At 39.7% G+C, this 14,884-nt stretch overlaps 1 protein-coding gene across 1 annotated transcript; it reads left to right on the forward strand.

The window, feature by feature from the left end:
- The first annotated feature begins 1,809 nt into the window (after positions 1-1,809).
- Positions 1,810-14,716, forward strand: tapt1b (transmembrane anterior posterior transformation 1b). The gene is made up of 14 exons (XM_008292985.1): positions 1,810-1,999; positions 4,007-4,137; positions 4,243-4,361; positions 5,622-5,784; positions 5,912-6,047; positions 6,889-6,986; positions 7,076-7,145; positions 7,328-7,408; positions 8,119-8,228; positions 10,479-10,538; positions 11,632-11,700; positions 11,800-11,876; positions 12,005-12,177; positions 12,273-14,716. Exons 1-14 carry the CDS (start codon positions 1,822-1,824, stop codon positions 12,524-12,526), a joined length of 1,719 nt encoding a protein of 572 aa, XP_008291207.1. The 5' UTR covers positions 1,810-1,821; the 3' UTR covers positions 12,527-14,716.
- Positions 14,717-14,884: the final 168 nt, after the last annotated feature.

Here is a 14,884-nt window from a genome sequence, read left to right on the forward strand (position 1 = left end):
CACTCTTAACAGGATTGAAATGTTTTAACAGAATAAAGGTGATCACTCACAACAACTTTGCATTGACTTGCAGTGACTTTTCTCTCTAAAGAGACACGTGGGACCAAACAGTACCACAAGATCCCCCTCACTGTATGGATCAAGTACTCAGGTTTTTCCTTTAACCTGTCACCTGTCTGCATTTATTGGTGCTGTTGCGTTAAAGAGCATACTTTGTATTGTTATGTCATTCTTCAATTTTGAATCTGCTTGTATGTGAATAAGAGATGGTTAAATCATTAACCACCATGAAGCTGGCACCTGATCTTGAGACGCTGCCTTGAAATAAAAAGAAAGTCATGCTTTAAACTATGTAGGTGTCACTGGTGCTGTTTTTACTTGGTGCATATGACTAAATAAATTCATGCTTTTTCCAGTGAAATATTTTACAGACTCAACAAGCCACACATCAGGGGGGCCTCAGGGCAAAAATTATTTGTTGAACCCTGAACATTGTGTACTCTGGTGCATTCACAGCAGCTTCAGTGCACACCGCAGACTGCATGCAGAACCGGCCCTCGGCATATAGGCCCTAATAGTATGTGTCTGCAGAGACGGAGGCAGCACTCCCAGGGCCACACTCTCAGGGCCCAGTGCCACCTACCACAATGAATGATCACCAAACTGCGCGATATAGTTCTAAAGGCTGATTTCTCTCAAAATATATAAAAGGTTGATCCAAGGACAATTCCACACAAAGCACTACTTCATGTCCAAGTACCTAGAATTTTGAAGTTTTTTTTCCCCATCCAAATATTGCTTTTTAACAAACAAGTTGAGATTTGAAAGGTTTATTCCTCCCGATATACGACTTATTACAATGATAACTTGGTTGCTGAGACTTGCATTTGGACTCGACTGCTTCTGAAGGCAGAATTATTTATTTATTCATTCTACACAACAACATTGAAAAAATAAAAGCAACAACACACACACACACACACAGAAAAGATTCTGAGGTGCGTGCCAATTTTGGTGAGTTTTTGAGCGTGTTTAGGGCGTCTAATTAAGGGTTTCACGTTGGTCAGGACAATAATAATAAGAAGAAGAAAGAAAGAAGAAACGGAGCGGCAAGGACCCTAATAATAAAAACCTGTGGAACCTGCTGTTAGCAGAGCAGGGGCTGCAAGGTGATGCAGTTTGTAACACTGTTGCCTCGCAGCAAGAAGGTCGCCGGTTCGTGTCTTTCTGTGTGGAGTTTGCATGTTCTCCCCATGCACTGTGGGTTCTTTCCAGGTTCTTCGGCTTCCGCCCACAAGTCCAAAAACATGCTGAGGTTAACTGGTGATTCTAAATTGTCCATCGGTGTGAATGTGAGTGTGCTTGGTTGTCTGTCTCCAAGTGTAGCCCTGTGATAGACTGGTGACCTGTCCAGGGTGTCCCCTGCCTTCACCCTAAGTCAGCTGGGATAGACTCCAGCCCCCCACGACCCTTGTGAGGATGAAGCAGTGTATAGATAATGGATGGATAATAATAATAATAAGAAAAATAATAAAATAAACAATAAACCACATCATAAATATTACATTATATTACATTGACATTGGCAGGGAGTCAGCGGGTCAAAGATGGTTGTGCATTTAGAAGGACAGTTCTACTTATATAAATGGTAGTTTGTTATTATGTTTATATATATATATGCCTTATTTATGTAAATAGACATCATCTTGGAGTTTCTGGGGACATCTGCTGGTGAACCGCTAAAACTACGGTGCGTGATGACGTCAGCGCGTGTGACGCAGTCTCCCAGGCAGCAGCTGAGGCTGAGACCGTTTGGCGAAGATGGCGGATTCGCTGTCGACAGGTCTGGCAGAGGAGAAGGAGAAGGAGAAGGAGGGCAGGGAGAGGGACAAAAAGGCCGCCACGACAGACAAGAGTAAGGACAAAGACGGAGCCACGGAAGCGCTGGGCTTCAACGACAAAAACGGCGGCAGTAAAGGCAAGAAACGCAACCTGTCAGGTGAGAGCTAGCCACGCAGCCCCCAGTTTGACAGCGCGTGCTAGCTGCAAAAAGTGATTGTTTTTTTATTTACTGACAAACAGCTGATGTTAGATAACGTTGTGCCACAGTAGCACTGCCTCGGTACGCAGTTGAAATTTCAGTCAGCTGAGCCTGTGCAGTTTTGGGCGGCGCTCTGAGTTTGCACTTGATCCTGGGATGTTCTGGAGCTACCACATTGACTGCTGTTTATTTAACAGCTGAGCTCAACTAAAGTGACACCAGGTGGCTAATTTATGTGACGTGCATTCAAATTATAACTTGCAGTAGGACTCCTGACTGTCAGTGCCATAGCCTAGCTGCACGTAATCGTGCAGAAGTCCAAACAGGCCAGTTTGCTGCTCCTCTGTCAAACTAGACGTGCTGTTTCTTTGCACAGGCGCATTCAGAGGTGCTGCTGAGTAGGTACAGGACATACTGTTTCTGGCCAAAAGTATATGGACACCTATGTCCATATGCTTCTGGTTTAGAGGTGTGTTCTGGCTTCGAAGGGTACTCTGATGACTAAGTATTGCAGTTTATTAAAATTGGGTATTTGAGACTTTTTCAAAACAATGGCCCCTTTTTACAGCAGACATTATTGACTTTATTGCACGGAAGGTGCATGTGCTGCCACTAAACTAGCAATGGCTGTGTTATATTGAACTGTCCCAGTAAGCTCAGTCTGTTAAGCAGCATATGCATTCATATGGAAACCATTCATCCTTACTTTCATTTTTGCTTTTTCTTACTTTACCTAGGAATTTAACAGGAGCAGATTTAGCCCTGTTATGTATCAGGTTTTTTTGTTTTTGGCTTATGATGAGCTGGCATTAACAGCACAGTCCGTACACAGTAAAGGCAATGAGTCTGTGTTACCTGATTTGTTTTTAAAAAATCTATGCATTTTCCTGTTATTTCAAAAATGTTGATTGTACTTTAAACTGATTAAACATATGCACGTATTTTTATTCGTAATTCTCCATTCTGAAACCTTGTGCAAAATGCAACTTGATATAGGTTTGCATACACATTTTTCAGACTCTATGGGTCCAGGGAAACAATGACACATAAAGCTTCTCCAGAGCCAGAAAAAAAAACTCTATGCAGCTTGTATATTATTGTGGACAGTTTGTTAGATTGCACTGATTGCCATGTGAGCGCAACTGCTTGAAATGTGCAGTAAAGATACAAGGAGCACAGGATATTAATGGGTCCCGCTGAAGGGCTCCTGCAGAGTTTGAACATTAAGGAAGTTTTATATGACTATAGGGAACAAACCATTTAATGTGAGTTACAGGTAAATAGATCTGTGCAAACAGAATAGCCATTATGCATAGTTAACTACATACGCAAGGTTGAGGTAACATAAGGAGCATATTAACATACTAACAGACAACTTTAACATACTGCAAGACTTGAGGTACTTTAAACATGTTAAAGGAATCAAGGGAACCACACTGCCTATAGATCATCCTGAGCTCAGCCCAATCCAGCAGCTTCGCACCTCTGGGATGAACTGGACCTCCAGCTGTGAGCCAGGACTTATTTCCTAACATCAGTGCCCGAACTCACTGATGCTTTTGTGACTAAATGGGAACAAATCTTTGCAGCCACGTTTCAAAGTGTCGTGCAATTGTTCCCAGAGGATTAGAAGCTGTTGTAGCAGCTGATTTCTTACTGTTTTTTTGGCTAATTCTTATCTCATTGAACTTTAAATACAATGTTGATATGAATGTTGATTTTACATTACATGGCTTATAAATCAGGGAGTCTAGTTTGTAGTTTGCAGGGGAAATGCTTAACCAAGCAGCTACTGGCAATCTCTAAATTAAGGCATTAGAGAGATATGGTTTCATGATAAAGTTCCCTTAATCTAGCCAGGTAATGGTGACAAGCTCCATCGAAAGCATAAAGAGGGATTTGTTTAGTTTGTAATGTCACTTTCTAACTTTTCAATGTTTTTCTTCTGTCTATGCAAATCTCTAGACTTGTCTCTGGTCAGATTCATAACTACTGAGCTCACCAGAGGCTACTTCCTAGAACACAATGAGGCCAAATACACAGAGCGCAGAGAGAGGGTCTACACCTGCCTCCGCATCCCCAAGGAGCTGGAGAAGGTAAACACTCAAAACATTTCGTTCAGAGAAATTTGATAATTGTCACAAATAAATTATTACATATATTTTTCTGCTCCCTGTCTTTCTCTCATCGCTTCTCTTTAGTTGATGACATTTGGCTTCTTCCTCTGTCTGGATGCCTTTCTCTATGTGTTCACCCTGCTACCCCTCAGGGTGATTCTGGCCCTTTTACGACTCTTCACAGTGCCATGCTGTGGCCTCAGGTAACATATTTGCTTCGGTATAACTGATGCGTATTTTTTTAAAAGTGCCATTAATCAGCAATATTTAAATAATAATTAAAAGCTCCTTCTCAATACAAGTTTTATGTAAACCACAAAAATCCTTGTAGATTTGAATCCACACCACTCATACAGTTTGAGCTAAACTCTGATTTTGTTGGAGTTATAAAAGGCTATATTTAGTGCAGATATTGCATTAGATTGCATTATTGTAGGTTGTATGGTGTCCAAATGTTCCAGATAAATTATCCATCCTCTGTGCAGTGTGAAGTGATAAAGGGAGGTTAGGGCTGCAAATAACAATTATTTTCATCATCAGTTAATATTTTCATGAACTGGTCCGTTCATAAAAGAGTAAATAGGGGGGAAAAAAGCCCATCACAATTTTCTAGAGCCTAGGGTCATGTTCTGGGGTTGCTGGTTTTGTCTGACTGACAGTACAAAGATATTTAGTTTTCTATGTTTGACGAGGAAAAGCACCAAATCCTCAACATCGAATGATTTGATGGTTATGAGAATGATCAATAAAGAAGAATCATTTTCTGTAAATCAACTGAATGTTTTATCTGTGAAGGAAAGTGTAAGAGCATCTGTACAAGCTGGTGTTGAACTGATTCAGTGATCAATCTATTGTTGATTAAGAGAAAATTAATTAACACTGTTGATATTCGATTGAGGAGCGATCTCTTAAGTTGTTTATTAAGGGAAAATGTCTTACTCTCAAAACAAGACAACACAAAATGGAAAAAGAGGAAGGGGGAGAGAAAAGTAAATGTACTGATTACTGTTGAGAATTGGGAGAAAATTTGCTAGCTACAGTGGATCTCAACAGGGTCAAACATAATACGAGAGTTCTGCTGAAAAAATATTGAGATTTTTTGTTACACCCTGAAACGACATCAGGGTTGTGGTGGTGCCTGTTGACGCCTGAGAATGAGAGAAGATATTTTTATTATCAGATCTGGACTAAATGGACTGAGTATGTAAAACCCATGAGGTCTGATTTCACTCGAATCCACCTGTAGGTAGACATGATCAAAAATGTATACAAATATCTTTAGTGGTAGGTTCAAATGTGAAAACTCTGCAACCTTGTTCTTAACCACTGGAGGGCAGCAGAGCTCTGTTTGACTTTGTTCAGACTAAGCAACATTTGCAAATAACCTGCATTCTGTTCTTTCTCCTCTAGTGATCTCTTTCTGTGAACATTTTCTTGATGTGTAATTTGCATGTGTGATGTAGTGGCTCCCGCTTGCTCCAGCCAGCCCAGGTGTGCGATGTGCTGAAAGGCTTCATTATGGTGCTCTGTTACTCAATGATGAGCTACGTGGATTACTCCATGATGTACCACCTCATCAGGGGGCAGTCTGTCATCAAACTCTACATCATCTACAACATGTTAGAGGTACACCCACATGATACTTCCTAGTCTTTTTACCTGATTGAATAATTAACTGATGACACTGTACTGGCAGCCACCAACTCATTCACTATCTTGCCCGCTTGTCAACCTGCTTTTCCTGTGGTTTCAGGTGGCAGACCGCCTTTTCTCATCATTTGGCCAAGACATCTTGGACGCTCTTTACTGGACAGCCACAGAGCCCAAGGAGAAGAAGAGAGCACACATAGGCGTGATTCCTCACTTCTTAATGGCTGTACTCTACGTCTGTATCCTCAAATGGAGACTGACCTGTGATTGTTGTGGCCAGTTTGCATATCTCCACATGAGCTAACTCAAAAAAAGAGTACAGAATATAGAAAATAACAGCTTTTAAAGACAGCTAGTTGTTTAGTCAGCTATCTCTGACAATGTTAGGAATCGGCAAATCATTAAGGTAAATGTTCTTCTGAATTTGATTGAAAACAAGGGCCATTGCAGGATTAAATTAAGATTTTAAATTGATATTGAAAATGGACATATCAAAAACCAAAGGAAGGACAATGCCACAAAGAAAGAAAAATGGAAAACACACAGATCACAGGTCACAGATAGGAAAAGAAAAGTCAGTTACCAAAATCTGTGTTTGTATATATTTCTATGTATACATATTCATATTCCCTTATATAGGTTACAAAGGTGACATAACAAAGCACATTACATAAAAATAAGTAATGGGAAATGGCAGGAAAGGTTTATTTGTCAGTATATGTGAATTTTATGAAATCTGCTTTCTTAACACAAGCAGATGATCCTTGACATCTGTTTTTTTTTTGTCATGTCTTTCATCCAAGAATGCTTGGAAGGTGTAATCAGTATTTGTAGTCAGTGTTTTATATGAGTTCTTGGTCAGACAAAACAAGTTATTTCACGATGTCAAAGATTAACTAATTTTGATGGTGATTTTTCACCATTTTATTCAGTAATAAATATTGTTTGGTGCAACCCACCACAGCTTTAATCAGAGCTCATAGATAATTTTAATAAGCGTACATTGGAATTAATACACAGCAGAATGTTTTTCCACTGTTGTCCTCCTAGTATTTTTTTCCTTAACAACTTTTTATCTAGTTCTTCATGCCATCCTCATCATGGTTCAGGCCACAACTCTCAATGTAGCCTTCAACTCCCACAACAAGTCCCTTCTCACCATCATGATGTCAAACAATGTAAGTATAGGGCACCCACATACAGATGTGCTAACTCAATTAAAGTGAATGCAGCAGGATTACTTTGATCATGGTACTTTTTTCTCTAGTTTGTGGAGATCAAAGGAAGCGTGTTCAAGAAGTTTGAAAAGAACAACCTTTTCCAGATGTCAAATAGCGGTAAGTGGTGATTGATATGACAAGCAGCTCGATACATTTGACAGAATTTAAAATTTGTTTGACATTTTGTACCTCTGCCTTTTAACTTGATGATTTAGTGCAAGGTAAATTTCTGGAATCGAGCTCAGCAGCAGTGAGCGCAAAGTAGGTTAATCCTGGATTGATTTGTTTGTTTCCCACAGACATAAAAGAGAGGTTCACCAACTACATCCTCCTGCTCATCGTCTGTCTGAGAAACATGGAGCAATTTTCATGGAACCCTGGTAACTAATGTTGTGTTGTGCAAAGAATGTGACATGACTGAAAGCAGTGCAGCAGTGGCATGTAGTGGCCATACACTGACCTGCCACAACATTTAAACTAGCTGCCTAACAGCTCCCCCTTGTGCTTTGAAAACAGTTCAGTTTTTTGGGGGCATGAACTCCACAAGACCTCTAAATGTGTCTTGTGGTATCAGGCACCAAACATCTATTATAGATAATTAAGATCTTCAGCAGTTTGTGCCACAGTAGCTCTACTTTGGATTGAGATGACGCAGGTCAGCCTGTACACTCCACACACATCAGTGAGCTGTAGGTGCCCATGACTTTTGATTTTCACTAGTTGTCCTTTGTTAGCACTCGTAACACCCCTCAAGACCTTAGGGGAATGTTTAACCCAGTCATCTAGCCTTTACAATGTCGCCTTTGTCATAGTCCCTCTGATCCTTATGCTTGCCTGTTCTCCTGCTTCCTGCTCACCTTGTCAGGTGCCTTTGCAACAAGATATTTCTTGTTATTTCCTTCACCTGTTAATGCTTTTAATGTTGTTGGTGTATATTAATGTGTATATTACAGTACACCTCAATGGTCCATCTTCAGGACTTTTCAGCATCGCTGAACATTTGGTTTCCTCTGACTCACTCTTTTTTTTTTTTTTTTATAACTAACTTTATAAGTAATTGTGCTGATTAGTTTTTGATGTTTGTTTTTAGACCACTTCTGGGTGTTGTTTCCTGATGTGCTCATGGTGATGGCCTCAGAGATTGCCGTGGATGTTGTCAAGCATGCCTTCATCACCAAATTCAATGACATCAGCGCTGATGTGAGTCCTTCATGTTCACTTTCACAGTTAGTTTATTTGGATGTCCTCCTGTGAATGTTGAAGTGCGGCAACAAGGGAATAACACACACATCCACAAATCAATTTGACAAAGTAATCTAATTCCAGGTCCACTGGTAGTTTTTACAATGCTTTGAACCAGTTTCATCTGTCAAAGAGTCAAATGAGTTATTAAGCTCCTTTGTCTGGTTTTTAGTAGTTTATTTTTTTTTTTCCTATAATACCACTCTTACATTTTGCTTTTGCCCTTTGGATGAAAGTAGGAAGTAGAATGGATTCAGTGAGATATGCTGTGACTTGCTGTGACTTGCTACAACTTGAGCTCTGTTATTTTAGCCCATATTTGTTTACATTTTTGCAAATTGGATGCTGCAATGAATTCATCAATAAACAGACATTTGTCACTAGATTGCAATTCTTAGGTGAAACTAGAAAGTGTAGGCAGCCTCTTTTTCCTAAGCTTATATTTAGCTGATCTATTTGCGAAGGACATCTTGGCAAGTGCAGATCACATAGAGTATAAAAATATGCGTATCATGTCTGTGAGTTCTGATTTGCCTGAGTCCTTTAATAACCTGCTGCTATACTTAAAAACTGTATAAATACGTATGTGACAAACTTAAATAGGACGTGTAGCCTTCTAAATTCTAGCAGTTTATTTTTCACAATCTGAATGCTGAAACTGATCTTCAGTTAGATAGACAGTGTATTACTTTATTGAAGTTGTTGGGTCTGCAGATCACTCTGATTGTAGATCTACAGAGTGATGCTTCTTTTACCTCATAACAATGCCTGATGAAGGTAGGGATAAAATACTTAACTGCAGTATCTACAGTTCAACTCCTTTCAAGAAATTGTGTATTTTGACAACACATGTGTTAGAACAGAGTCAATCACTGGTTCAGCAAAGTATTATTTAACACTCACACACAGATTTGACTTGTATAAGTAGAAAAATGTTCACATTACAGAGTATTGCTGAGGTAATTACAAGAGGTGTGCAGCAACACCTGCAGGCCAAGGTGGACAACAAGCAAGAGAGTACACTTAAGAACTGTTTGGATTTGATCTGCTTTATTTCAGCAGACACTGATGCAATTAAACATGGCTCAGGACTGTCCTAGTCCAGGAACAAAGTGCTTTCAATCTTTTAGTGTTTTTTTTTTTTAGTCAAATCTAAATGCAGTCCATCATTAGGTATCGCTAATAATACTGTACATCTGTTGACAATGTCCTTATTTGACACTGTACTAACTACATCCATCACAAAGGCTGTGAGGTGCAGTTGAAAGGTCAAGAAAAATCTTGTAAGTGGACCTTGAGTCAAGATTATCTTCAACAGTGAACCTTCAAGCTTAACAGACTTGAAGCACTTTCTTGTGTCTCTTTGACATTCTGTTTTACTCCATCAAAACAACAAACATTTTGTGTTTTACAAATTAGTGATTATTTCTGCTCTGCTTCTTCCTCTTTTTTTACACTGCCTCATACACCCACCCACTCACACTAGATATACTGTCCACTGTTGTGCCAGAGAGACTGTCAGTCAGCTGAGCCATGTTATCCTGACCATACTGGTTTCACACTTTCAAATAAAATCAATCAAATCAGGTTTATTGACATTTTGCTGTACATACACAGTACTACAGGCAAGATGAAAGAGCGTTTCTTCAGAATTATTCAACCAGCAAGTTTTGCAGAATGCATGTCTGGGATACGACACTAAATGTTCACTCTCGCTGTCTCCTGAAGGGGCCACTGCGGCCATGCACACCGCCAAATTTCTTGCCAAAATTCTTCTCGAATTGTGTGTTTTCCTCTTCGATTTTCTTCAAGGAGTTGTAACTAAGGTTATGTAACAGAAACCAACCCCCCAGGAAGGGATTAACCCCTTGATCTCCAAACTGTCAAACCAAATCACACCAACCTCCCTCATGTTGTTAGTGGTCAAGCACTTGTGAATCCATGCTGGTCCACATTTAGTCCATGAGTGCAGTGTTTTTACATTAGCTTTTTTTTTCTTTCTTTTTTGGCCCATCTCCTGTCACTGCCCCTACCGTACCTTGACTTTACATTATTGCACAACAGTAAATAACAAGCAGATAAACTACTTAAGAGAGTTCAAATAAATAAGTTAGTATTTTATAGTCATTATGACACAGATACTCTGTATGTGTGTTTGATATGACAATGATTTGGCTGATAAATGTTGTTACACTGTGTTATTTTCAGGTCTACGGGGAATACAGAGCCAGCCTTGCCTTTGACCTTGTCAGCAGTCGACAGAAAAATGTAAGTGAAAGAGGTTCAAATATCCGCTGTCTCTCCACCAAACTGTTGTGCAAAATCTTGGCAAACTTTAGTACCAAAATTAAATTACAGTGCTTTCAGAAAGTTTTCAAACCCCATCAGTGCTTTCACTTTTGGTTATGTTGCAGCCTTGTGCTAATATCTCCTAAATTAATTTCCCCTTTCATCTATCAACACTTAGCATTTCATAATGACAAAGCAAAAATGTAATCTTGTATGAACCACTGAAACATCACGTTGATAGAAGTATTCACACCCTTTACTCAGTACTTAGTTAAAGCACCTTTGGCAGTGATTACAGCTTCGAGTCTTGCTGGATATGACATGACAAGCTTTGCATATCTGGATCTGGGGATTTTCTGCCATTGCTCTCTGCAGGTTAGGTTGGCTGGGGACTGTTGGCTGAGTGCCATTTTCAGGTCTTTTCAGAGATGTTTGATTGGGTTTAAGTCAGGGCTGGGGCTTGGCCACTCAAGGACTCTCTCTGAGCTCTCCCCAAGCCTTCCAGCATTTCCTTGCTGAGCGTCATTTAATAATCATATAGTCATTTTTCTGGGAATTACTTTGTTCAGGTGGCTTAAGAAAATAGAAGTAAATGGACAAAACACTGCATGTGTTTCGGAAACTGCCTTAAACGGTCAGCTTCTGTAGTTGAAAGATGAAAAAACAGAGTGGAGTGTTTGTTTTTGTTTAATCCTAGAGCTTTACTTACAATGGCCATATACACCCAGAGTTTATAAAGGCGTAAATAATGGGGTAAAATCTTTGACAGTAGACACATTTATATTGTCTGACACTTCTCATAATCATATTGGTCATAAAATCTATCAAATTTTGTTTTTCGATTACATCATTTTGTAATCTGTAAATGTTGTTTTTGTTCAAGTCATAGGATGATAATTTTGTCAATGAATGCGAGACAAAGACAAGTTTGTACAATGGTTTTGCATGTGGAGTCATGCTGCCTGATAATTTTGTTTAAAAACATTGTGCAAAGAGTAATGCATTAGTTGATAATTAGAACAACGCTGCTTGTTTGTGCATTTAGATGATATTTTGTTCAATTTGTTCTCAGGCTTACACAGACTACAGTGACTCAGTATCCAGAAGAATGGGCTTCATTCCTCTTCCATTAGCTCTGCTGGTCAGTCATTCTTACCGAAAACATTTAAATGATGTATGTTCTGATGTTTGATCTGTATACAGTAGAAATCTGAGATTTTGTTTGCATTTCTTTTTTCAGCTCATCAGAGTAGTAACCAGCTCAGTGAAGATCCAGGGTTCACTCTCCTTTATGTGTGTGCTGCTGTTTTACTTGGGGTAATTATTACACATTATGTTTGCAGCATTTGTAGTTCTGTGTTTCCTAATGTTTGTATTTGTTTTCACAGTTTTAGGTAAAAAGTGTCAGTTATATCCACATGTTTTGGCTGTGTCTTTGTGTGTAGGATGATCACGCTGAAGGTGCTCAACAGTATCGTTCTGCTGGGAAGATCTTGCGTGTTCGTCAAAGAGGCCAACATGGAAGAAAAGCTCTTCGACCCTCCACCCTCTGTCGTCTCCAGCCGTGCAAACTCCAGAGCTCATCGGACCAAACATGTTCACACTTCAGCACAGCAAGGTAGCTGCATCGGTCTCTCTCACTATATCTGTTAAGACATTACTTAATGGAATTGTTATTGTATGTTTTCTCTGCTGATAAACTCTCTCCAACAGAACCCGCAGCTGACAAAGGAGGTATATCCCTGGCATCAGACATTTCTCAGCCCACCAACATGGCGGAGAGCTCTGCCCCCACACTACCCAAGAGCGACTCGGACACATTCCTGACGACGCCGGACGAGGAGGACGATGACAAAATCATCAACGCTGACACAGGACTGGAAGAAGATGGACTCAAACACAGAACACCCAAGAAAGACTTGCTGGAGATAGACCGCTTCACTATCTGTGGCAACCGAATAGACTGAACGCCATAGGAACAACCAGTCAGTGCAGTGTCCTGGCAACACAGCATGGTTCAGGGATCAGACACGGGTCACGGAGCATGCTCAGACCTGACTTATTCTTGTGCGCCTGACCCCTCGAATATTTATTTATTTATTACTGACAAAACCAGCCAAGGCATAAAGCTGTTACTACAAGCATCGGAGGTCGCTTCAGACATTTCCAGCTGGTCCTGTAGGTGTCCAATGATCCCCTGGCACTGGGTCACGGTAGCCATGGCAACGTGCTCGCTGAAGAAGACGACGGGGAAAGCGAGGGCGGGGCAGACGGCAAAGAGAGGAACAAAAGTGCATATGTCAAATTGTGTGTGATCATAGGAACATTACAGCTGGACTGTGCAGGTGTGTTCAAAAGCACAATCATATGTACAGCGAAGAGTTTTTCGAAAGAACAAAACTTGTCAATTTTTACATTTTTTTAATTTGAAAAGTCTGATAAATTCTAATGTTTGAAATGGAGTTTTTATGACGAATCTTTGACCGTTTTTCTAAATCGACCGTGTTCAGCTGCAGGACGATGACTCACAAAAACATGAACATCTCAAAGTCGTTGTGTAGACTCAACCACCAACAAGCATTTAAGGAGATCCTGTTTCAATTGAACTACAGTAATGAGGTCAGGTGCAGTCCAACACGTTAAACATGGCAGTAGTGACACGAGGAATGGTTTTGCATGAGTGCAGCATCTTCAGTTTGGCGACTTTACCTTTTAGACACAGATAAAAGCTTGGAGGTCTTAGCATAATGCCATTTGTGTTGATATTGTTAGTTTGAAGCACTGAGAAGTCAAGGCGCTAGTATTTATTTTGAGATGATCTCCCAAGCCAGACAGAGTTGGGGAGTATTTCATTTTCAACTGGTTTTCTTTTCGATATGCTTATTTTCTACATTTATCATTCAAGCATGTAGCCTACAGATAGTCATGACAACAACACAGGCGTATAGCATTTTATCATGTTGGCTTTTTAATGTTGGAAACTGTGAACTGACCTTTATATTCATGGTGTGTGCATCAACATAAACACATTTTCCAAGTTCTCACTATTCAGAGTGTGAGTGGTATGAAAAAATCACAGAAAAAATTTCATAGAGGCAGGTAAACTTACTTCAAGTTCACTGGGTGCTTGGGCAAAGCTGCAAGAATGAGCCACCTCTCAAAAAGAAAAGCTTAAGAGGTGGGGTCATAACTGCACTATAACCACATAAAACAGTGAACCCAGCAGATTTCTTTTGCAATAGAGCTGTTCAAATGGAAAATTAAGATTTGCTTTGTGAAAATGCTGACGTTTATTGTTGTTGGCTGCTGGCTTTTGATTATTGAAAGAAGGTCTTGCTACAGTAGGTGTCTGTGTATCCGTTGGTCTTAATTGCTGTGAAAGATGATGTTTAATCAATTAACATGTGGAGTCTAACTTTGCCCTAGGTTTGTCCTCTCATGTGTTAACATTATTTCTTAATCCTGAGCCAAAAAATAGCACATGGCCTTCATTCAATGTGGCCACTGTGAACCAAAATGTAAGTTTTATTACACGATATACAGTATTTATCTATACTGCTATTACTTTATATCATGTTAAGTATTTTTCATGCAAAATAACTCATTTATATTTTTTGTGTGAATGAAAACAGTTTAGATTAAACTCATTTTGGTTACTTGGAAAGGAATAAGAGTTTCACGTTGGGCTTTATAGTTCTTTGAAACCATAAAGCCGTGCTATAGTAACACACAGCATGCAGATTTTTTATTATGCAATGAACAAAGCATTTTTCCATCCAAAATAAAAAATAAATCACCAGGCATTTGCTATCTGAAAAAAAAATGCAGATTTAAATGTAAGATTAATACATGAGAGGCACAACCAGGGGCCAAGTGCAGCCTCGTTGTAGGAACACAGTCAGTACAGTGAAATACAAAACTGCATACTTGTGAAAGAAGGATGAAGAGTGTGAATGCCTCATGACCTTGTGTGTGTGTGTGTGTGTGTGTGTGTATGTGTATGTGAGGTTATACGCAGTGTATGTATGGATCTCACTACCTAAAGACATAGTATATGTACAAATCAAATATTTTGTTTTTTATTTTTCATGTACAACCCATCTGTGTAATGCATCTCCTTACATGGTAGGAGAATAAATCAAGACTTTGTTTTGTAATGCTCGCTGGTGTGATTTGAATGCCTGTGTGTGTGCGTGTGTGTGTGTGTGTGTGAGAAAGTACGGGAACAGTGGCGTGTGTTTTCAGTGAAAGGAGTCACTGCCGTCTCTGTTAACTGGGAAAACACTGCAGCCCACTGTTCCCCTTGAACGGACATTCGGAGGGGT

Source organism: Stegastes partitus, unplaced genomic scaffold (genome assembly GCF_000690725.1).
Source record: "Stegastes partitus isolate 25-593 unplaced genomic scaffold, Stegastes_partitus-1.0.2 Scaffold850, whole genome shotgun sequence".
Taxonomy (NCBI): domain Eukaryota; kingdom Metazoa; phylum Chordata; class Actinopteri; family Pomacentridae; genus Stegastes; species Stegastes partitus.

What these genes read in the sequence shown, in the direction of transcription:
- tapt1b (XM_008292985.1), top strand. Translation starts at nt 1,822, where the DNA reads ATGGCGGATTCGCTGTCGACAGGTCTGGCAGAGGAGAAGGAGAAGGAG. An exon ending in AATGGCTGTACTCTACGTCT is followed by an intron (nt 6,048 to 6,888) that starts GTATCCTCAAAT and finishes CTTTTTATCTAG; the next exon opens with TTCTTCATGCCATCCTCATC. An exon ending in TCAGCAGTCGACAGAAAAAT is followed by an intron (nt 10,539 to 11,631) that starts GTAAGTGAAAGA and finishes ATTTGTTCTCAG; the next exon opens with GCTTACACAGACTACAGTGA.